Source organism: Poecilia reticulata, chromosome 19 (assembly GCF_904066995.2).
Source record: "Poecilia reticulata chromosome 19, P_reticulata-male-v2, whole genome shotgun sequence".
NCBI classification, from domain to species: Eukaryota; Metazoa; Chordata; class Actinopteri; order Cyprinodontiformes; family Poeciliidae; genus Poecilia; species Poecilia reticulata.
In genome coordinates this window covers 2589727-2613253 of record NC_088848.1, presented here as the reverse complement: position 1 = coordinate 2613253, position 23527 = coordinate 2589727, and the positions used below count along the sequence as shown (strand labels likewise).

General features: G+C 39.7%; 2 protein-coding genes and 2 long non-coding RNA genes across 8 annotated transcripts in view; 2 read left to right on the top strand and 2 right to left on the bottom strand.

The window, feature by feature from the left end:
• Positions 1 to 6809, bottom strand: part of capn15 (calpain 15) — a 54688-nt gene extending 47879 nt beyond the window's left edge. Inside the window, exons 1-2 of one of the 3 annotated variants that reach the window (XM_008436407.3) lie at positions 6502 to 6809; positions 6339 to 6401 (exon numbers count right to left, since the gene is read on the bottom strand). Coding sequence is in view for 1 of the 3 variants with exons in the window: in XM_008436405.3 (XP_008434627.1) it covers positions 136 to 314 (179 nt within the window). In the remaining 2 variants the exon portion in view is untranslated. Of the gene's footprint in view, positions 1 to 135; positions 2248 to 6338; positions 6402 to 6501 lie in introns of those variants that run through there. The other 2 variants (XM_008436406.3, XM_008436405.3) reach the window with 2 other exon arrangements.
• LOC103481114 (uncharacterized) lies at positions 380 to 2958 on the top strand. The gene is made up of 3 exons (XR_536228.2): positions 380 to 470; positions 2596 to 2672; positions 2807 to 2958. It is a non-coding gene; the product is annotated as an uncharacterized LOC103481114 (long non-coding RNA).
• ankfn1b (ankyrin repeat and fibronectin type III domain containing 1b) overlaps positions 4837 to 23527 on the top strand; it is a 202444-nt gene continuing 183753 nt past the window's right edge. The window contains exons 1-2 of one of the 2 annotated variants that reach the window (XM_081600715.1): positions 4837 to 4854; positions 18568 to 18653. In XM_081600715.1, coding sequence (XP_081456841.1) covers positions 4852 to 4854; positions 18568 to 18653 — 89 coding nt within the window. In that variant the 5' untranslated portion in view covers positions 4837 to 4851. Of the gene's footprint in view, positions 4855 to 13291; positions 13438 to 18567; positions 18654 to 23527 lie in introns of those variants that run through there. The other variant, XM_081600716.1, reaches the window with a different exon arrangement.
• On the bottom strand, positions 7394 to 13805 carry LOC103481116 (uncharacterized). Of its 2 annotated transcripts, XR_001777632.2 has the most exons (4): positions 13507 to 13805; positions 13127 to 13354; positions 8765 to 8916; positions 7394 to 8028 (listed from the first exon to the last, which is right to left on the bottom strand). It is a non-coding gene; the product is annotated as an uncharacterized LOC103481116 (long non-coding RNA). The 2 variants fall into 2 exon arrangements; XR_001777633.2 differs by lacking the exon at positions 8765 to 8916 and having other exon boundaries at positions 7397 to 8028.

Here is a 23527-nt window from a genome sequence, read left to right as displayed (position 1 = left end):
TAGCTGCAAAGGGTCAATATGGCTGAAAAGCCACCTCATTGCGCAAAAACTTTTTAAATCCTAAAATAAATTATGGGGAATTTATTTTCGCAATCTCAAACTGCGCAATTTTCTGGTTCATTTAATAGTTCTTACCTGCGCTCTCGGTGCGGCACAGGCTGTTGGTGCTGCCGTGTGATGAAGGTGGTTCCCCACACCGGACTGCTGTGGCTGTTTCTGAGCCAGCCCACAGGGGGCGACGACGGGTAGGAGGTGCTGCCAAAGCCATGGTCCGACTCGGTCTCTGCAGCGAGAGACGAGGCCGAGCTCCCCATCTCCACAGATTTAGGTAAAATAGACCCCGCTTTCTTCCTGATACCTGTTCGCTTCTGTTTTCCCTGCAACACAGAAGTTGACGAGGGATCCAGATCTGAAGCAGGTGGAGCACACCGAGGTCCTCAAACACAGCACAGATTTCCTCCTGGGCTCAGGTACAAACGGGCTGCTCACAAATGTTGGTGATCTGCAGGTAGACGATCCAAAGCCGGCTGCATTTCCCAGAGTTCATGCGAAAAGTTCTGAATAGTTGGAGCATTTTTACTGATTCCAGAGGTTGAAATGTAGTTTTTCTGATGCAAAGCCTTGCAATTCTCTGCTTGCATCTTTTAGGCTTGCGACATTCTGCAGCAAATCTTGTACGTAGCGTATGATAAGTCCTTGGAAGCGCTTCCTGTCTTCTCTATGAGACATGCTCAGAAAATCAGCGTTAAACACCTGGAATATTTAGGTACATAAATCTGTTTGTTGAGTTTTAACACGACATGCATCTCGAGCGGCTGAAAGTTAGAAGTGAAAGTAGCCTGAAGAATTATTTCCAAGGGAAGCTGGAGGAAATTAATGCACTGGATTTCAAGGGAGGGGTTTTGGCAAAACAACAAGTATGCAAATATCCCAGTCTCCCCTTTCAGTCATCCCGGCAGAGGAACAGCTGTTATGGAGATTTAAAAGCAGCATATCAGCTGCATTTCTCTGAAGGAGAACATGTAATGTCACAAATATTTAAAGTGGGGATTCCTTCTGGTTAAAATAAATCAGGGAGTCAAAAAGTTATTTACACCTCAAGAGTTATCCAACAAATTGCCCGAGAGGTTGGGCTGGAGTGGGTGCTGGGTGTCACGCTGCGGTCCTCTGCCAGCTCAACAGCGGGGATTTGATCCTGGTGTTTCTGTCTGAGAGCCGCAGCTTAATTTCTGTCTGATCCCGCAGCCAGGAGCCCAGCCGGTCCAGTTCCTGCAGGCTGGCTCGGGTTGATCTGGACCCGTCTGCCCGTCATCTCTACGAGGCGCAGCGGCTGACGGAGCCGAGAGTCTTTACGGCGAAACTGTCACGGAGGACAAACTTCACAGTGTGCATTTGGATGTAGGGATGATGGGACAGAAGACAACGTATCGACCTGTAATTAGGTGATCAGGAAAGCAGCGCGCCGGTCCACTTTAGCCTTATAATTAACAGCAGTGTTGCTGGCTTTCCGCTCTGCGCCTGCGTCCACGTACCACAGATATACAGATCCCAGAGAAAACCTCTTATCTTCTGCCGGCTTCATTCCTGTCTGCGGGTTTCTCATCTTCGCAAGCCGAGCCTTGCTGTCTTAGATTCGGATTCATCCTCGTTCCCGTCCCGGTTGCTCATCGCGAAACTCCGCTCCGTCCCATAATAACGTCCGAACATCTTAGCCTGCCTTTCTCCAATTCCACATTTCCTCCATCATTTTTAATTCTCCCTCACTGGTCGCAGCCTGAGCGCAGTGGATGCAATCTCCTCCAGCGGATTACTGGAGTGTCAGCAGAGCGCATGCGCACTGGCCTTTGCCAGCAGAGAAAAGCTGCGGGGCTGCGTTCAAGAGATTTAAATAAAAGCTGAACGCCGAGCCAGAGCCTGATGTGAATGGGATCCCAGAGTGGTGGCTTCCAGACACAGGTTGTCCGCAACGAAGGCTCCCACTTCCCAGGAAGAACAGGCTGCACCTCAGAGCCGGTCCGGACCTGAACGGGGCCGTGGGCAGAGTCTGATCAGGGGAACCAATTCCAGTTTCACTCATCGCTGCAACAACCACCTCTGTTAAACTTAATGGTTTATTTATAAATGTTTTTTTTCTTTTCTTTTTACATATCAGATTGATTTGTAAAATTTAGTCGATATTAAAACCTGATATTTTATTTCAGTCTTGTTGTTTGTGGCATGTGGTTAGTCTTGTGGTTCACTGCAGATCTATGAGTTTGGTTGTTTGTTTATCGTTTATCGTCAAAAATGTAGTGAAATACACTGCTCAAAAAAATAAAGGGAACACTTAAACAACACAATATAACTCCAAGTAAATCAAACTTCTGTGAAATCAAACTGTCCACTTAGGAAGCAACACTGATTGACAACAGGGACCCTCGTCGGGTCAATCAGTGTTGCATCCTAAGTGGACAGTTTGATTTCACAGAAGTTTGATTTACTTGGAGTTTTATTGTGTTGTTTAAGTGTTCCCTTTATTTTTTTGAGCAGTATATAATATCAATAAATATTGGTTCTTGGCCACAAGAACAATATTGACCCAATTTTTCATTTCAGTGCATCCACAGATAAATGCAGATAAAATGAGATAAAGGGAAAGTGATTTTATCGCCTGTCAGAGGTCTGCACTTCAGGTAAAGACTTATTAAAAATGTGACAGACAGGAAGTAAAAGTCCAACTTCATAAAGTGCTTCCAGCTAATAATAAGGAAGAAAAGCGTAATGCGGTTTGTCAGTAGCTCATCAGGGTTGTTGTCTCTTCATGCAGACAACCTTCAGCTGCTGGTTCTGCTGCAGGCTTCACGAAAATTCAAGACTTCCTTCATCACTGCCCGAGTAAAAACAGCTTACTTTAATAATCCCACTTATCTGACAGCAAAGAAGATATTCTGATGAATGAATTAAAAATATATAAATAAAGTCTGGACAAGTTTTTTTTCCTCTTTGACTTTATGCCTGGGTCAATATGAGACCAAAAAATAAACGAATAAATAGAGATAAAATAAAATTAAAATATCCTCCCTTTTTAAACAGATGTAGATTTTTACTTTTACTTTTCTATTATTTTTTTTTAATAGAGTAGATCTCTTCTGGACGGACAGACTTTTTATAAGAACATTTCTGCTTTGTTCGTTTTATTCTTTTCATCTTTTATTTTTCTACTTAGTATCTTAAGCGGTTCCTGATTTGTTATATTTTATAAATAGGTCAAAGTTCAATGACAGAAAACCACAATTTTCTGTTTATTCAGCCACTATTGAAAACAGCTGACACAAACTAATGTTAAATTTTAATTGTTTTTTTATTTTTATTCAGCATGTTATAAAAAATGTTGCCCGTTATGTTATGGAGAGATGGTCAACCGTCTTAAAACAAGAGAAAATTCAGGTTTTTAGGAAAATCACTGCATGATCAACACTATAAATCAACTTTATAATCGATAACTTGCGTCCCTAATGTCATTATTTCAACTTTGCATCTCATTAAACAAGCAGCGGCTTAGTTTGCTTCTGCTGTGGGCCGGCACTGCCTCAGCGGTGGGAGGTGCAGCGAAGGGTTAAACGCAGGCAGGACAGTGCAGACACTCATCACTGCTCAACTGTCGCTGCACATTACCGAGAGAAGCCGTCAAACTTTTCCTGTCCTCCGCGCTCTCTCCCACTTCAAGTGTCTCCCTTGGCCTCATTTCTTCGACAAACCCGGCGCTCAACAGCAAATCGAGCACATAATGCACATTCACATCACAAGCCCTCACCAAACCACACGCTTTCCTATGCATCTCTGTAGCCTACAAGGCAGTGAGTCAACAAATGAGTAACCAGTGCTGCTCATTTGCATAAATAGGTGCTGCAGGAGTATCGCCTGGACAAACTGCTAAATCATCGACTCAAACTGGTTTGTCTGGTCTAAAACTTCTGCTGGGAATCCCAGAGAACAAGCTTTACTTATGGGGAAGTACAATGAATAATGTAAAGAGTTGAGAACAGTGTTGACTGTGATCAGAGCACATATTTAACTCATTTTAAGTTGTATACAAAAGTGGTTCAAAATTAAAGTAGCTACAAGTTAAGAGATGGATTATTTTTTTTAAAAAAACTAAAGGTCATTATGAATATTAAAACCAATTTTACTTAAATTAGAGGGAATCATTTGCTGAACAAATACAATGTTTTCTTTTATGAGTTTGTTACAGACTCAGCTGGGATTACATGTTAGAAAAATATACAGAAAACTTTCTTCTGCTTTGATTTTGATGATCCTTTGTGGATAACAAACTGAAGATACGCATTTTTCAGTCTAGGATTAACCAAACTAGTATTTCTCTACGAGTTTGGTCTTGTGTTTTTTTTTTTTTTGTGCCTTTTTTGACTTGTGTAAGTAATGGTTAGAAAATGACTGAAGAATAAAGAAATAAAACTAAGAAATTAAGCACAGGTTGCAACGCTCTGAGGCTGCTGAGATGAGTATCGCTGTAGGCAAATCCTTTCTATTCCTCTAACAAACGACAAAACTTACGCAACAGTATTTGGGCGAAAGAAAATTCTCAAGCACACCCACAATCAGCAGAATTCAAAAATACTTCCATTACTAAATCAGCTGCTTGCACAGTTTATGGGATTAAACATGGCGGGGAGGAAAAAAAAAAAAAAAATGAAGCAAAGTTAAGCAGCCCTTTGTTACAGGGATGCACCTGTCTGAGAAGCACCTGTCCCCCTGGAAGATGCAGCAGCTGACACCGCCGGTGCCAGAGGGAGCGGTCGGGTTTCATGTCGGTTCTCAGAGGGACGGGAAGCGAGGATGTGAGCTGATTTCATGGTACATTGCAGATTTTTTCACCCAAATACCCTGAGTGACCCAGGACTCTTTTTTCCCCCTTATCTTCCCAGCAGGCCTCCATTCAAGCAGTACAAAGACATTAAAACGCCCGCCTTACATCCGCCGCAAAACTAATTAAGCCTAATTTATTATTTATTTTCAAACAACTGGATTATCTACTTTCAGTTTACATCTATACAATTAAATTCATACATCAACTGTTCACAGAAACTGTTATGAATTTGATAGAAATACCGTTTTTCAAAATCCAGCGAGCATGTTGAATAATTGTTATTGAAGCATTAATATAAATAATTCAGATTTTTCTTAAAAATCAAGATACTTTGTTTAGTTTCACCACGTCATCCAGATAAGCAACTTATCTACCAAACCGGGTTACACAAAACACAACATGCGTGAGCTTCCACACATACCAACACACGTTTAGTAGTAAAATACATATTGAAATATATAGGCCAAATTTAGCTGGATGATAAATTGTCCCAGAAGTTTTTCCGATATACGATAATATTGTTGTTTTGAGACCATTTTCAAGTAATAATACATTCTTACAGATCAATCAACTTTAAATTATGATGAGCATTTAACACTGGAACTGGAAGACTTTTTAAATATGCAAAATAAATAAACGAACCAGAAACAACAAATAAAATGAATTATGAAGTTTCCGTAAACAAAACTGTCCTTCAAAATAAGAGCCGGTTGAGACCAAATCACCAGACTGGAGACTTTTATCACCCAGTTTTTGGTCGAAAAAGAGAAAAAGGATAAATGATGCAAGTGAAAATTATTGAATTTGTTTTCATTTATCATACTACTACATACATTAACAAAATGAATAAAAGTGGACTCCATTACCAAAAAGGCGAGCTCATGGACATTTAAAGAGAAAGTAAATGTCCAGGTGAATAAATGCACTGCTGAAATTGAAATATCAACCTGATATTACCCAAAACATCAAGAAATGCTGAAGCTAAAAACCATTAATCAATTTTGAAAACCATAAACACGCAGAACTTGAATTAATTTCCACATTAGTCATATTCTGTAAATTAGAAAATGAAACTTCTTGAAAATAACCTCTAAACCATCTGCTTGTAATACATTTATAAAAAATGTGTCACTGTATTACATGAACTTTTCAATAACATTCTAATTTGTTCAGTATGACTACAGTGAGAGTGAAAGTGAGGCAAAGAAGAGCAAATGTAGAGGTAAATAAATGCACTTCTATGACATTGACCCCAAAACAGAAACACGTACTGAAGATAAACGGCACTAAAGCTTCATTAATCATTCCTATAATAATACACAACATAAATTCATATAATAACAATGTTATCCAATTTAGCTCGGAGTTACTTGTGGACCGATTCGTCCCTCTGGTACAGGGCTGTAAACTATTTAAGGCACAGCTGATTTTATTAGTGAACAAACTGTAGAGCTGTAAGACTACCACCAACCTCAGCTACAGAGAGCTGCTACAAAGTGTCCAATCCTGCTGAGACGGAGACACCGGGGGGACACTGTAAACAAAGACTCTTTTCAGTCATTCTGCCGACATTACCGATACTCCTCCACAGCCGTTTACTTCCTGAACTCCTCTCCAGTATCCTCTATTCTTACCTGGAGTCGGACAGGGACGAATAATTCCCGTTTTCTCAGTCGTTTCTTCGTTAACTTTTCACAGCCATGGAGACCTTAAGTTCCTCTCCTGCTCGTAATTCGGTCGCTTTAACCCTTCCGGGTTTCAGCTGCGCGCGCCCCGCGGCCGCCTCATACCTCACAGGTTTCGGTCAGGCACGTAAAATGTTTCCGTTTATTTCCACTCCGTCAGGTATTAGCGATAATGATGCGACCGCGTAGGTTTACCTCAATCAGCCCAGGAAGGAAGGGGGAATCTCTACGGAGAAAATACGGACTCGGACGTACGTAAATTGCGTAACTTTGCGGCTACGTGACGCAAGCGTCGGTAAACATTAAGGGGCGCATTTTGTATGTGTTCAGCTACGTCACGTTCCCCGACGTAACGTGGATTGAAGAATGGGAAAATGGCGAAACTCCATTTCCCATGTTGATATTTTAACAAGGATATCCGGGTATGACCTCCGTCCCTCTTATTAACAAATATATTAATTCAGACTCTGTGAAAAAATATTTTATTAAAACATGTGGATTTAATTGCAATCTCATATTGTAAAAGTCTTGTTTGGTTTTATTTTTTTTAAGCATTTTATTGCTTGTAAGTGTATTTGGGCCACCCACATTTCAGACGATGGATGTGTAGCGCCATCTACTGGTAATACATGTGTTTGCATCGTGTGAGGCTGAGTCTACTACACATGTAATATTAAGGCAAATTTATATGTATAGTTCATTTCAGCAACACTGCAATTCAAAGTGCTTTACATAAAGAAAACAAAAAAAAACAGACAAAAATAGTTAATTTGAATGATATAATGGAGAAAAGTAAAGAAAAGTTGGAATACAGATTGAATTATTGATGTTCCATCCATCTTCTTGCACCCTTGTCCCTCAGTGGGGTCGGGAGGGTTGCTGGTGCTCATCTCCAGCTATCGTTTCGGGCGAGAGGCAGGGTACACCCTGGACAGGTCGCCAGTCTGTCACAGGGCAACACAGAGACACACAGGACACACAACCATGCACACACACACTCATACCTAGGGGCAATTTGATGAGGCCAATTAACCTAACAGTCATGTTTTTGGACTGTGGGAGGAAACCGGAGTACCCGGAGAAAACCCACCATGCACAGGGAGAACATGCAAACTCCATGCAGAAAGACCCCAGGCCGGGAATCGAACCCAGAACCTTCTTGCTGCAAGGCAACAGCTCTACCAACTGCGCCACTGTGCAGCCCTATTGATGTTCCAATTATTATTAATCAAAAGCAAACTATGCAAAACTATGTGATGTGCTCTATTTTCCTAGTTTTAGTCAGAAGGCCAGCAGCAGCATTCTGCATCAGCTGCAGCTGGAGGTTTGACTTTTTAGGAATATTTGTGAAGACTTCCTAAAAAAAATAACTAATGAATGTTGGGACATTTAGTCCTTTAATCCTGGAAATGTTCTTCAGGTGACAGAAGGCCGACTTTGTAGCCATCTTTATGTGGCCTGGACAATGGTTTCCAGCTGTAAAAGGATTATATATAATTAGAACAAACTTAGAATCTAGAGAAACTACTCATGACCTTACATCAACATTTAGTATTAAACTTTTAACATAGGAGAAAAACTCTTGTCAGTTTAAAAAACTGGAACAAACTTAGAAAGTATAGAATCAAACATGAAGAACCAACATCTAGTTTTATCAGAACAAGAATCCAGAGAAAAATACTATAAATTACTAATTACTTATTCTTATTAAACATGGCAACCAATATGTAGTTTTATACTTTTACTTTTCTTTTCTATTAGTTTATTCAGAGAAATTTCTATTAGTTTATAAATTGTGGATTACTTTTCGTTTTTCTTTTTCTTTTGTTATTTTGTTGTTTTCCTTTAATTCATGTGAAGCACATTGAATTGCCTTGTTGCTAAAAATGTAAATAAAATGACATTCCCTTATCCACGGCTCCAACGTCTGTCTGCTTTCTAACGACCAGACAGAGATTTAAAAAGGAGAAGCAAAAGCAAATGAGGCAGCTAAGAAGTGGTGTCATCCAGGACGTGTTACTGTAACGTTTATCTGAATAAACACAAACCTTTCCAAAATGACACCCTGCTTCTGCTTTTCCCACCTGTAAGCCAGAAGCCTTGGCTGCATGGGGACCCATTTGGGTTTTATACTGATTCTTTACGCATCAATGCAAAATAAGTTCTCTCAAGATGAAATGTATCATGTGAAACTGTAGAGAGTCTGGATTACCTTTGCTAATGCCGGTGTCACCCAGGTTGTTTGAACCAGGGGGGTTCGAAGGATTAGGAAGATTTCAGCTGCTTGGATAATGAAACGAAGTCTAACACCCATTAAACTTTAATTGCTGCGGGTTGCAGGCCCTGCATGACATACTGCCGGTACTGGAGACAATAAAACAAAGGGTCAGAGTGAGGGAGCTCTGTGATTAAAGGTGCCATCCAGGTAGATTTGTTTTTCTCCTAGCAAATGACAATAAGCACACAAGGAGGTATTGATTTCAACCACAGGATCAACATTTTTAAAAAGTACTCCCTGTGAAGGTCTGCTTTACGAAATGATTCCATGTATTTTATTGTTGGCTCATTTTTCTGAAGTCCAAGCTGCAACCACAGCTGAATAACTCTGAAGGAGAAATCTGATTTAGAAAAATGTAAATAAAGAAGGAAAAAGCAATAAAAATAAAAATGCATGGGATAAGGGAACTAATATCAATTGTTCTTTTTACTTTATGTTAAAGATCAAATTATTAAACTGAAATGCTATGTTCACTAACTGTCCTTATGTGGTAGGAGTGAGTATTTCCAGTATTTTCTCTTTTGAAAGTACTTTCCCTTATTTGAACTCCTTAAACATCTTGTCCATCTATGTTTGCTTAGAGGTGAAAAAATAATGACAACTTTCAGATGTACAGAAAAAAACAGCGCCTCCTACAGTCACAGTACAAGAAGGTTACAAAATTACGGCTCACTCGAGGTCTTTGTTACATATTTTTATTTCTCTTTATTGGAGATTTTGTTTCTATTAATTTCAATAGCAAAAGAAAATCAAACCAGTCCAAACTCTGGACAGAATGAAATATTTATTCCTCCGCATGACTTCAGAGAAATAAAAATGAATAAATAAATTAGCATTTAAATTTTCAATTTATTATAAGTTGTTGTTCTATCAATTATTTTTTTCTTTTGTTATTTCTGATAACAATTCATATTAATATTAAAGCATGCAAAAGGCGCTAATTTTCTCATACTCTTTGCCAGTCACTTATTATTATTTGTTATTTTAAAAAAAAAGAAAATTAATTTTTGTCCACAAAAAAGGGTTGTATGAATTTAAATGTATTATCTTCCATTTTTGATAAAAAAAAATACCCACATACCAAAACCAGTGTGGACTCTAATGGCGCGACTTTGGGCGCCATAAGAGTCCAGCTGGGCTTGACGTCACGCCCGAGGTAACGACGTTCCAGTTAACGTTAGTTATTTCCTGTACATTTTGAGCAAACTTAAAAATGTTGCCAAAAGAATAAAACAAAGAAAAGAAAACGTACATTAGGCAAATTTCCATCTTCTTGTTTGGAGTAAATCAACTATGCAATTTCGTTAGATGTTGACGCTAAGCATGGCTGCAATAAACCAGACATAGAGTTTCACACATCTCAGGAAAATAAAGAGTCCTGGGTGCTTGGACTTTAAATCTTTCAGTTAAGTTTTGTGACTCGCTATGTCTATAACTATAACAATTTCTCAAATTAATCTTCGTTAAATTATGTTTTACTATTTAGCGCAACGCGTTCCAGCCGGGTGATGATTAATGTCGCACAAAAGATCTCACTTCCGCCTAAGAGTAGCTGACGAATGCTAAGTACTGCTAGCAGCATAACATGTCCAATTTTCCAATTTCAGTCCAGGGATCGGTGGGGATTTTATTGATTGGTGATAATGTCCAGGTTTTCATAATTTTTGTTGGGACAAATAAGCATCCTTAAAATGACTGGAATACAAGGCCTTAGTCCTGGAGCTGCTGGCTAGCGGCTAGTTCGGAGCTAACGGCGGTGAAGTGCGTAGCGGTTGTATCTATACATGAGGAAAATATATACTGGGCTGCTGTATCTAATGTTTATCATGAGTATAGGTTTATGGATGCACCAAAAACACATTTTTATACCTTCCCGGTCACAACAAATGGTTGATGGAGCGCATTGTGGGGCATAGCTGTCATAAGCAGTGGTTCTTAACCTGGGTTCGATCGAACCCCAGGGGTTCGATGAGTCTGTCTCAGGGGTTCGGCGGAGCGTCTGCCGCGGAGGTAAAGACACACTTGTGTAAAGTCGTGATGACGCCCCGCTTTGTCATCACTTGCTGCAGAGGATCACGTTGCATTGCTGAGCCAATCAGAGGATCACGTTACATTGCTGAGCCAATCAGAGGATCACGTTGCATTGCTGAGCCAATCAGAGCTGCGGAGGAGCCCTGATTGAAGGAGCTCCACTCTCAGCATGGATTTGAACTTGTGTCTTTATTTACTTTAGCAAAACTCACCGTTTTTACCAAATTCTGTAGTCTAAATCTGCTCCTTAGTCGCATCTTTTCGGGGTTGGTACTGCCTCTAGTGGCGTGGGGGTGGTAACACAGCTAATATAATTACATTACTAAATCAGAATACCACAAAGTATTTTGTGTGTGTGTGTGTGTGTGTGAGGCGGGGGGGGAGGTTGTTGGAATAAGAAGGGTTCAGTGAATGCGCATATGCACCTGGGGGGTTCGGTACCTCAAAAAAGGTTAAGAACCACTGGTCATAATCATAGGGATGACTGGTCAAAAGTGTTTCTGTGTGACGCAGGAGCTAAACATCCCGTTGCTCACATGGACACAGAAGTTATAAATGGCAGGTCAAAGTCAGACTTTATTCATTAAATTGACTCAAATAAAAGTGTATTTGTGCTTTAATTTTAAATTGAATATAGCTTCAGATTTTTGTATATTTTTAGTCCAGGTTAACTTAAAAAGTGACTTATTATTGTTACAGTTTAATTTTCTAAACTATTGAAAACTAATTTTAGGGATACACAAATATGAAAATTTGGTGCGATATTGAAATCCAATAATATTGCATTTCTGTCAGTATTTACCAATATTTAACTTCATCAATTGTTTTATTTGATTACTCATTTAATCACCAGAATAATTTATGGATTACTCGATTACTAAAATAACTGTTTCCAACAGGCCTAGGCAGAATTTATTCCTCAAATGTGTTTCCATCTCCTCTTTTGCATATCAACTCTTTTTCAGAAAAGCCAAAAGCCACCTCTAGTAAGTGTAACTGGGTCTATATTAATAGTTGTATATTTCCACAAAATGTGTTCTTTCATGTATTTGTCCGCTTCCACTTGACTGTTGCTGTGTTCCTCTGGGTCTACTATAAGGGGTTTGGTCCTCCAACTGCGCCTTATTTTCTTCTTCTTTTGTTCATTTATTTTGAACATTTATATTGTTCAAATGTTTATTTTTCCTTCTGTATTAATAAGTGTTTGGATATTTTCATTTGAGTTGCTATTACACATTTATATCATTAGATGCACGCTAACTATTATTTTGTATAGATCGGGTTGGAGAACTGGAGCACATGCTAGGTGCTAATGCTAATATCTCCCGATTGACAGATTAAATAAACGGAGACCGCCTCCAAACCCAGACTTGATGTCTTGATTAGCGGCCCTTTTGTTATTCGTTCCATTGAGGAGAGATCGGATTGGAGAACTGGAGCACATGCTAGGTGCTAATGCTAATATCTCCTGATTGACAGATTAAATAAACGGAGACCGCCCCCAAACCCAGACTTGATGTCTTGTGGTTTGTCTGATCACCACACAACACACACAACGCAGAAATCCACTGGTCACATAAGCATAAACATCTGGCAAAATTAATTTTAAATTTGCCGTTTCCACCAACCTCGTCTAATGCGATACTTCAAAATGTGCATGAAGACCATTGATGGAAACTTGGCTATAGTTGGGGAAGTTGGGATTTCAACATGGCGACGTCCATGTTGCAAACATTGCATTACTTTTCATAAGAATACACTGTTGACATATTAACTTTAGCGGCCATATTGAAACGCCAAGTAAGCCTTTAAATTCGTAACTGAGGGTTGTTGTAACTGGGAGTTGCTCCCACTTTCATTGTGGGAAGTCCAACTATGCGGTGCGTTCCAGTTGATTTTTCCGAAAGGGAAGTCGGAATTTCCGGGTTCATACTGGAAATGGAATGCACCATTTTGACTTCTGTGACGTCACCCGAATAGAAACTTTTCTTGGGGGTCGGGGGGGGGGCGATAGGTTTTTACCTTGATTAAATGGTGATTTACAACAAAATAACAAAATAAATACAGAAAAAATCTGAGCACGGCATGTTGTGCTGTAGGTGTAAAACTGTTTTCTAAATGAATCTATCTGTCTTTATAAGTAGCTTTAAGCTCTTTAGTTCCAGTTTTAGGAGATTTCAGTGGTACAGGATAGAGTTGGAAAAGAGCCATGCTCTCGTCATTTAGTCTAGAAAAACGTAGGGTTGTTAGATGGCAGTGATTTACCTTTAGTGTTGAACGAGGCGGAGCAAAGCAAAGCAAAGTAAAGTAAAGCATCCCCTGGCAGGAGCAGGCAGGAGAAGAGAAGAGAATGAGTCTGGGTGGAGGAAGTTGCCCCACGGCTGGACGCTGATTTCACACATGGTTTGAGACTCGCAGCGCCTCTACGGGGATAACTACACACTAAAGCAGAGAAGCAGGCCTTTTATTATCGTTGGGCTGCGGAAAATAAATCTAAAGGAGACAGAGACAGGAAGCCAAGGCAAGAACAGCCCCGGGGAAAAGGCGTAAAGACCAACTTTCTTCGTTAAGTAAGGGTAAGAAAATGAATGCACGCTTCTTGCTGCCGTGTCTGACACCTCTCTGCGTTTTCTGAGGAAACTTACCGAGAGTCTGAAGTTTTTAGGAAGCGCTTAAACCCTCCTCGGGCCAGCACACTTCTCTCAACTTGTGTCTGGAGTATTGTTTTCAAAGGCCACCATGCTCACTGTTGTCATGACGATGCTCAGGAAACCCAACGCGAGGCACGTTGGGGGGACACAAAAGACACCAGATGCGGTCTGGAGCGTTGCTATAAAACTTGGTGTCTCGGAGAAAAACATCTCGGAAGATAACAGAGACGGTTAATTAAAGCGAGGCTTCTTTATTTGCCACCGAACGGGTCAGAAGCAGAAGGATATGTGAAAACTGTTGGGCTAAGGTGTGTCCTGTGTTTATACGAGACCAATTGTGACCCTGCTACTCAGGAAAGGGATGCTTTTAGTCGGCTCTTTGCTGTTTTATGGCCAGCACACATGTGGAAATGACTGACTTCCACAATAGTGGAGAATGAGCAACACAATTGTCTTAGGGGAAAAGGAAAAAGATGTGTGTGTGTGTGTGTGTGTGCAGGGTTTATATGGGGAACAAAAACAGTATATGAGGTTGTGTGCACGTGTGTGTAGAAGTAAGGAGGATCAGGTCAGGGTCACTTTACGGGGTCATGCATGAATATGCAGACAGACCGATCAGGAGCTACACAGGCATGAATGAAGCTAATGACAAGCAGGGTAAGCTCACGCCTGCAGTGACTCACATTTTGATACCTGTTTACAGTCTTGTGCAAGGGAAGTTTTCATAACTCCAGGTGGTAAAGTATGACACAGTCATGGACCAGTGCCATACTTACTACGGAGTGCAGCGCTTGCAAGTAATTCAAGCAGCACTGTCCGTTATTATCATTCCTGCAGCCCAAACCAGTAGTACTTAAAAGTAGAAACTGGTGAGTTAAAGTTTATATTTACTTAAAGGAGAAATTTGGAGCTTAGTGTTGTTGTTTTTTATTATTAGGATGAAACATTTTGGAGAGCCTGTGAAGTTTTCCACAAACTTTTATGAGTCTTTGTCCAGATTTGATTCATTATGAAGTGGAAGGGAAAGAATAGACGCACATTTAAATGTTTTTAGAAAGCGAAAAGCTAAAAAGTGTCTGTTTTAGTTTGTTTTTAGTCGCTGTTTAATCTTTGTTTTCACAATACAAAACTTTCTAACGGTACGAAGAAAACCCTCAGTGACGTTTTCAGTGCCGAACTCTTTCTAATAACTATTATAAAAAATTAAAGTGTGAAGATATGTTTTTAGTATTAGTAGTGTGGTATTCCTGTATACCGAATCATGAGGGAAGATCACAGCAAAAGCGACTAATTTATGGAGGAATGCACTTTGGATTTAGTTGTGCAATTAATTTGGGAAAGAAAACAACACAAACAATGATCTGGATCCTTGTTTGGACGGATGTGGATTCATTCAGTTTCTCACATCCGTTCCATCATCTGAGAGCATTGCACAACTCCAAACAAATCGAGGCTTGGCCCTCAACCTAAACCAATAGCCTGAACAAGGAGAACATTAATAACAGACAAGGGGATTTTATTTTTATTGCACGTTTTCAACACTTCAATGATTAGAAGGAAAATAAAACAACAAAAAAGTCAAAGCATTACATTGCTGTGGCAAAGAACAGGAAACCAAAAGCAGATTTTAAAAACAGACTTCTCTTCCTGATGCTCCAGTTATCAACTAGAGGCAGCTACCAACAGGTGGGTTTTAGCCCAGGAACTCAGTGTTTCAGCAGTTTTTTGGAAGTTTGTTCCAAATTTGTGGTGCGTAGAAGCTGAATGCTGCTTCTCCATGTTCTGGTTCTGGGGATGCAGAGCAGAACCAGAACCAGAAGACCTGAGAGGTGTGGAAGGTTGGCACAGCAGCAGCAGATCTTTAATGTGTTGTGGTGCTAAGCTGTTCAATGACTTATGAACTAATAACAGTATTTTAAAGTTTTTTCTGGGTGATGTTCTCTGTCTGCCTGGTTTTAGTCAGAACGCCAGCAGCAGCGTTCTGGATCTGACTGATTTTTCTAGCCAGACCCGTGAGACAGTAAAGATAAACACATGAAGGAGTTTTTCTAGATCTCGCTGAGACATTAGTCCTCTAGTCCCGGAAATGTTCTTCAGGAGACAGAAGGCCGACTTTGTAACTATTTTTATGTGGCCTGGACAATGGTTTCCAGCTGTAAAAGGATCATTTCTTATTTATAATCGTCGTTATGTCTCCCTGGAGGGTCAAAATCAAAATCTGCCTTATTCTCCCAAGGACCTAAATCATCTGGGATGAGCTGAGGAGAGACTCTAGACAACCTAGAAGGAATTGTTTTGGTTGAATATTGTTGGAGACATTTCTGTCTGTAAACGTCTTGCAGAAAAAACATCTGAATGAAACGAGCTGCAGTTTGCATACATAATGCTATCCTTAATGTTTAAAGCAGTGGTTGGGTGCAACATAATGTGTAGCAGCATAGTTCAGGCGCTGTGCGGGTTATTTGTGTTTTCTAGGATCTATGGCTGCCCACCCCCTCCGCCTGTGTCGGGGCATGCAGCTGCATCTCCCCGGCCCGGCTTGCACCCCCAGGGGCTGGAAGCACTCTGAATAAGACACATAAAATACACACACGCTTATTCACTCATTCACTCTCTCATGTACGTGGGACGACATGAACAAACGTACATCAAAGATACATCTGTTTCTTATGCATGTTTGATGGGACAGGCAGGCAGCGGCGGGCCACCGCTGCAGGTCACACTGCAGATTATCATGCATGGCTTGGTGGAGGGAAGGCAGAGGATGTGGATGGATCGGCTTCGGAAAAAATGTGGCAACGATGCAGACATGTAAAAAACACTTATTAAAACAAGAGGGATGTGTTTTTGTCTGTTTTGGATAATTCTCATGAACCGTTTTAAATGATGTTTGGGTTTAGGAGCAGAGCTTCAGCCAGGTGTTCAGTGGAAAAAGTGATTTTTTTTTTTTGTCCTGATTATACATTATAATGATCTAAAAGTAGTTTCTGGCTTCACTGTGCAAAGCAGCAGCTGCTGCTGAAGGTAGATCTAAAAGAAGATTTAAAAATGCTGATCATACAGTGGAGGGTTAAAAGTTTCTTTAGAAAATAGGTTAAAAATAAAGAATATACAGACATATTGAATAAATTAGAATGCCATTGGAAAGTTACTTTATTACAACAACCCAATTTCATGATTCATGTTTTAACCTTTCACTTCTGTCAATTCTGATATTTCAAGAGTCAGATAAAAAAAAAACATTCTAATGCAAAAATATGGGCTTAATACATGCTTAAAGGCTTTTATTTTGAAAAGGTACTTTTAATCCGATGGAGCATATTCTAATTTACTGGATCCACTGTAAATTCACTGTTGCTGTGGGATTAGTGACATTTTAAAGTTACACAAATGTAGCAATTAGAACTTGTCTTGGATTTATTTATCTTAGTTTCACATTGGTTAACTTTACTTTAAAGCTTATTTAAGAATGTTTTTTAAAAATAAGTACATGCAAAAACACGTTGGTTGTTTGAAAACCTGATCAATAAACTCTAAATATTCACCTTCACGTTTCCTGCAGCAGTCCAGAGATTAAAACCCAGTAAGGTTAACACAGTCGCACCACATAGACACTTCATTTATAAAATCAGTCAGGATTAATGTTGGGTAACTGCAGCAGCATGTCAGGCAGGTTCATTTGCATTTATTGACCTTGCAGCTGAATGCTTAGCATCCGCTGCCATCGCTTCTCCTGGACGGCTGCTCATCACCTTTGACAGGAGCAGGTCCTGGCATATGGAGATACACACGTCCTCAGTTTACCTGAGCTTCACCTTCCAAAAACCACATCAACACACAGGGTCAGGGGAGTTGAGTCGAATTCATGTGAACGGTGGGTTTTCCTTCTCGCCAGATGTTCAGGCTAATTACCATGCTGGCTTGAGGAATGGAGAGTTATTAACATCCCAAACAGAGTTTATCCAGGTGCTGCAGCTCTGCAGAGTTACCTCACATTAGCATAGATTTTGGGATTTAGATTCCTGTTTATTTTTTCCTCAGGTGAAAACGGGGTCGGCACAAAAAGGCTGATAAAAGAAATCTTTCTGAATGGTTGATGGGGTTGAAGATCAGTCTATAAAACTATCTGTTCTTTTCCAATTGTTTCACATGTTTAGGTGAAGGATTTGGATAAAAAATGGGACGAAACAACAGCAGAGAGCAAAAACGCAAAATCTTACAGAGTAATTTTGGTGTAGTTTTGAGTACAAGTACACTTGAAATGACATTTCTGTCTGTAAACGGACAATCTAACATAAAAGTAACTTCAGATATACAGAAGATATACAAACTTATTTTAGGTAAATAACTGCTTAATATTCATGAAAAAGTACTTGTTCCACTGCATATAACTTAATTTATAACATGGGCGCCGTTACCTAGCAACCCTAACCAAGCCCAGTCGTTACCTAGCAACCTGAACCAAGCCCAGTCGTTACCTAGCAACCCTAACCAAGCCCAGTCGTTACCTAGCAACCGTGTTCTAGTTCCACTGGCAGATTATTTCACTTATAACAAGACATTTTTCCCATGTTATAAGTTAATTTATCTGCTAACGAAGTTAGCACTTTAAAAAACAAAATTATTTACTTAAAATAAGCCTCTACATCTTGCTGAAAAGTTACTTTTAAGTTAGTTTGCCTTATTTTAAGTGTACTAAGATACTGGCACTAGGCATTAGACCTAAAACACTTGGTAAGATTGTGTGTTTTTTTGCAGTGAAGCCAAGTCTTGCTCTGCTCCGATCGTAAATCACAGAATGTGAGAGAACATCTTTGAAACTCAACACCTGGGGGATCAGAGGGGCTTCAGAGAGCAGCTGACAGAGTTCAGACAGAAGACGGCAGCGTGAACAATCCTACGCTGTCTCTGCTTCCACAAAGATTAAAGAAAGTGTCGGTTTCAAAATGGAACACGATTCCACTGATGATTAAACAATATCTTTCTTCCTTCACAAGTTCCTTCTGTTTTCCCGGATTGACGAGGTCAAAGTGTTGCGTCTCTGTTTGTTTGCAGGGAAAGCAGAGCGGGATAGAAAGATCGCCGCCTCAGACCTGGGAGCCAGCGGAGCCCCAGGGTGCTGGGATGGACCAACTCATAGAGTAAGAGCTGCTTCATCAGCAAGCTTTGAGTTTCCTAAATGCACTTCCTGTCTCTATTCTGAAACTTCCTGGAATGTCGTTGCCCACGCTCCGGCTGTACGCCTGGCATTAGGACGGACATCAAGTGGAGCATTTTACTGTAAAAAAAAAATCCTTCAAGTGTGGATACAAGCTTTAAAGCCGGTTTTCATATTTCCCTCTTTAATTTCAGGATGACAGACATTTTTTTCAAGATGGCCGCCATTTTGAACCTTTCAAGCCGTGAAATGTTAACAATTTTTATGACTTTGATGAACTTTATGCCCTATCATATGTTTTTTAACTTTGGTCATCATATTAATTAAAAATAAAATAATATGTAGCACCAGAAACGGATCATATCAGTTTTCAACAGGAAGGAGATGAAAATGAGAAAAATATGGTATGTTTCTAATATTGATCGGTTAAAACTGTGAATTTGTTCTACAGTATAGTTTTTGAATTATAGTTGATATTTTTAGTGGTAAATGCTATTTTTAGTTACAGACGTTACGGTTGTCAGAGCATGGTTGTGTGTGTGTGTGTGTGTGTGTACAAGCAGCTCTTACTGTGAAACTAAGGGTTTATTCCTAATAAACCTCACTGTTCATCTGATGCACAACTTGGAGGTGTGTGCGCCTTCATTCATTCACTTTCAGCTTTCCTGTGTCATTGTCTGTGAGGACATAAAATTATCTGCGTGAAACTAAAACAGCTGAACGGATTTTCTTAAAGTTTCCCGGAACTGGATTTACCTAACCCCACATCCCTCTTTCTCTGTCTGCTGTCACCGTTCTGGTTTTCTACCTGTGCTGCTGTTCTTCCAACACACAGAAACTTCTTGTGCAGTCGTAGCCCAACCCTCGCTGTCCGTGCCGTGTAGCTGGGCAGAGTACGATGAGAGCCGTGGGAGTCCTCTCTGCCCCCCATTCTGCAGATGACTGTAACTCAGCCGTACGTCGGGCCTGCTTTCACATACAGTAAAGTGTGTGTGTGTGTGTGTGTGTGTGTGAGTCACACACTCTCCCTGGCATTTCATTACTCGCGTCTTTCAGCAGAGTTCAAGCGGCATGTATAATTCATACCTGTGACTATGCCTAAAAACAGATCCGTGCTTACACGCTCTCCCTCCTACTTGCTACACCCCAAACCTGTCAGGTGAAAGTTTTCATCCGAGGCGCATCACAGCCGGCCCCCCGCTGCCTCCCCCCTAGTACGTCGGATTGACTGTGTCACCCCAGGGATGGGTGAATCATCCCTTCTGGCTCCTTTCTTTCCCTTAATGATTAAGTGACGTCACGAACCTGTTGCCGCTCGGTGCCAAGCTGCAGGGTGGCAGAGGGGGGCAACTTTGGTCTCCTGTGGGAACCGTGACTCAGTGATGAGTCACTGCAGAGGGAAAGGAGCTTTATAAATGCATTCCTGTGTGTAGGTCGACACGCTCGTGTTGGTCAACAACTGCTGACGTTTCTGAAGAACGTGTGGGCAAACCCAGTAAAAGTTATGAGCGTGTTGTTTGCCGCTACCCGCTCACGCACACTCAGGCACACTTGCACTAATTATTTGCATTTGTCACAATAAATTCAAATTAATTTCTTTTTTTAGATGAACTTCATAAAACCTGAACAGTCCTCGCCAGTCATTAGGTTCATTCCAATTACTGCTGACGCAATTCTGTTAAAACTGAACTTAATGACAGCGGCGGGTTATTTTGGTGCAGGTGAATTAGATTAACGCATTCAGCCAACAGGGGGCGACACTAACATTATTACTGTGAATTGAATTCATCCAGTAAATTGACTGTTTGTGCCTTTTTATTGATTTTTCTTTTTATTCCATAGCAGCAGCTCAGTTTGACATTTTCATCCCGTTTCTTTTGGTTTTAAACTTCTAGAACGTTTCTTTCTATGTTCTCAAAACCATAACAGGGTAAAATGTTTAAAAACCTCTTTAAGATCATACACTGTTTATGAACGTGATGGTTTTGTTCTCTTTCTTTCTACCAAAAACTGAGTGGAAAACGTCTTCAGTCTGGTGCAGTGATGTCAAATAGCCTCTTTTCTGAAGGACAATATTGTTTATTTGTTGTTTTGTTTGCTTATTTTAGATATTTATTCCAGTGTTAAGTGTTCAATTCAAATTCAAAAATACTTTATTGATCCCAAAGGAAAACTAGAACTGAAATCATGCAAGATTCTTCCAGAAGTTGCTATAGATGGTGATGGCTGTGAGCAGCAAGGATCTCCTGTAGCAGTCTGTGCTCCAGCGAATTATTAAAAATTAAAGTTCGTTGATCTTTAAGAGGTTGTACTTGTATTATCTTACCATTATATTTCATGAAAATGCTTTCAAAACAGAAAAGTTATCATTTGTTGCATTAATTTATTGTCTGGAAAATTTGTTAATCAACAGACCCTGGCATGGACTGAAACTTAGACAAATATCTTGCAATATTTCACTACTTTTATTTAAGTTACCTCAAAAAACACTTCCGATACCGATATGTGAGCCGATGCGATTCAATACGCAGAATCGGCAGAATTGACTTAAATGATTTTTGTTTTGTAACACAAACACAAATGTTCTGAATTACTAATTTATTTGATAACTCTGCACCAGTCCAGCTTAAATACACCAATATGTTGACAAACATGGTCAAATATGTAAAAACAATGTTCAGTCAGTATGAGTAGAAGAGCCAAAGTAAGAATACTTTATTCAGGCATGTAAAAATAATCTGCAACAAACTTTATTTTTTCAAATGAAAGTGAAATTAGGAATTGTAGATGTAAAATAAATATTAAGAGCAGAAATCATAGAGTTAGACTGAATAGATCTGTCTTCATGGATCAGGAACATTGTCACAGCGATCTAATATATATTTTAATATGAGCGATACAGATATTAATATCGGATCAGTGCATCGCTAGTGAATTATCTTTGACTGATTTTGAGGCGGTTTGTAAACGGATGTTCGCAATCTGGGGACAATAAAAGCTTATTTTCCAGTGTGAGATTACGCAACTGCTAAATGTTTTTGGGGTTTTTCCACATTTCCACCAGGTGTGGAAAAATCTGTCAGTATTTTAATGAAAGCATCAGAGATGTTAGGAAAACTAAGCTGTCAAAAATGTGACAAATGACCCCTAAAGCAAGAGGAAAAGGTACCAGCTGAAGATGATGTGGCTAATTTGTCATTTTGGGGTCTTTAGGGTAATGAAGATAATAAATACGACTGAATTTAACTGTTTGTCACCGAGCAAAGTAGGTCAGCAGAGCTTTTCCTGTTTGTCTTAGAGAAAAAGGCAGAAATCTGCATCTTCAGAGGTGGATTAAATTTTTGTGTTTTAATCATCAAAGTGATGAGCTGGGTAAATAATATTTGTCATCGCTGTTGGAGAAATAACTGGCCAAATTTGGTCATGTGGATCTGAGCTGTCAGGGCTGCACAAACAAGCCTGTGCTGTTATACTTGGCCTTGATGGAAATGACTTTAAAATATGATTCACTGGTGGTTTAGCTCCAATTCTCTGCTTGTTTATTACACCACACCGGGCGGTAAAAGCTTCAAACACCACTCTCCAGATGACAGTGACAAAGTAGATGTCTAAAAACAAAGGAAAAATCATTTCTTAAATTGCAGATGTGAGATTTGTTGGGGTAATGGCTCCGACGTCAGCGCAGCGGCTTGTTTTTGCTGTTGCTGTGATATTTATCTGCTATATGTTTGCCACAGCCGAGTACTTGAGGAGCCGGTTTGGCTTGATCTCGTCGCTCTGCAGCCGTTCTGAGGGGAAATCTGCTGCATGCGTCTGGATTCAGAAGACAGATTGCTGCTTCATCTTCTGCTGCGTCTTTATGTACTCTTGCTTTCCTCTGTGAGTCGGACTGTTTGAGGCAGCAAACTGCAACGCCTCCTCTCTGTGTTTACAAGGACTAACGGCGCGTACTGCTTATGAAAAACGCCACAGAATCATCGAATGAGCAGAAAAATACCAAACTGAAAACAATAACGTGACGAAATTCATTTAATTTTAATGAATAAAACAAAAATTTCTTCTGGTGCTAAGCTAATGTAGCATATCAAATATAACTAGGAGAGACGGTTTCTTGGAGAAATCAACCCTGTACGTCCGAACTGAATCTATAAATATATATATTGAAATAAACACTTGATCAGTATCAATAGAACTGATAGAATATTCAATAATTTCACTACTTTAAACATTAATTTCATGGCATTCTGGGGGATGCAGGCAGAGGAAAGGAGCTAGCCAGGATTAGCAACATTGGTGGCATCAACTAACTCACTTACTCTTCGGTTACCAAGCAACAATCTGTTGAGTACGGCTGAATCGATTAATTGTGACTAATCAATTGCTAAATCATTTGACGATTATTTCAGTAATCAGTTAATCATTAAGTGGAGTTTACAAACTCAAAAAAGTTCCTTTTACTGAAAGAGCAACACAGTCGGAGAAGTAATTAAGCCAAAACTGTAAAAAATAATATATATATTTAATATGGAGGGGGGGAAATAAACCATCTGTGACTAATTGATTAATCATTAATTGGAGTTTACAGACTCAAAAAATGAATTTACCTATTCGCCTATTTGCATATTTTAATGTATTTCCAATGTTATATAAAAAAGACATTTTTTAAAACTGATTAATTGTTAGAATAACTGATTAATCAATAACTAAGATAATTGCTAGTTGCAGGCCTACTTGATGGTCATGTTGTTTTTAATGCAGAAAGACACCAGGGTTGGATTTGAACCCAGAACCTTCTTGCTGCTCCATTTTTTTCCACAAAACAAATCACTCAACTTAAAATGAATAAATTCAAGTCCT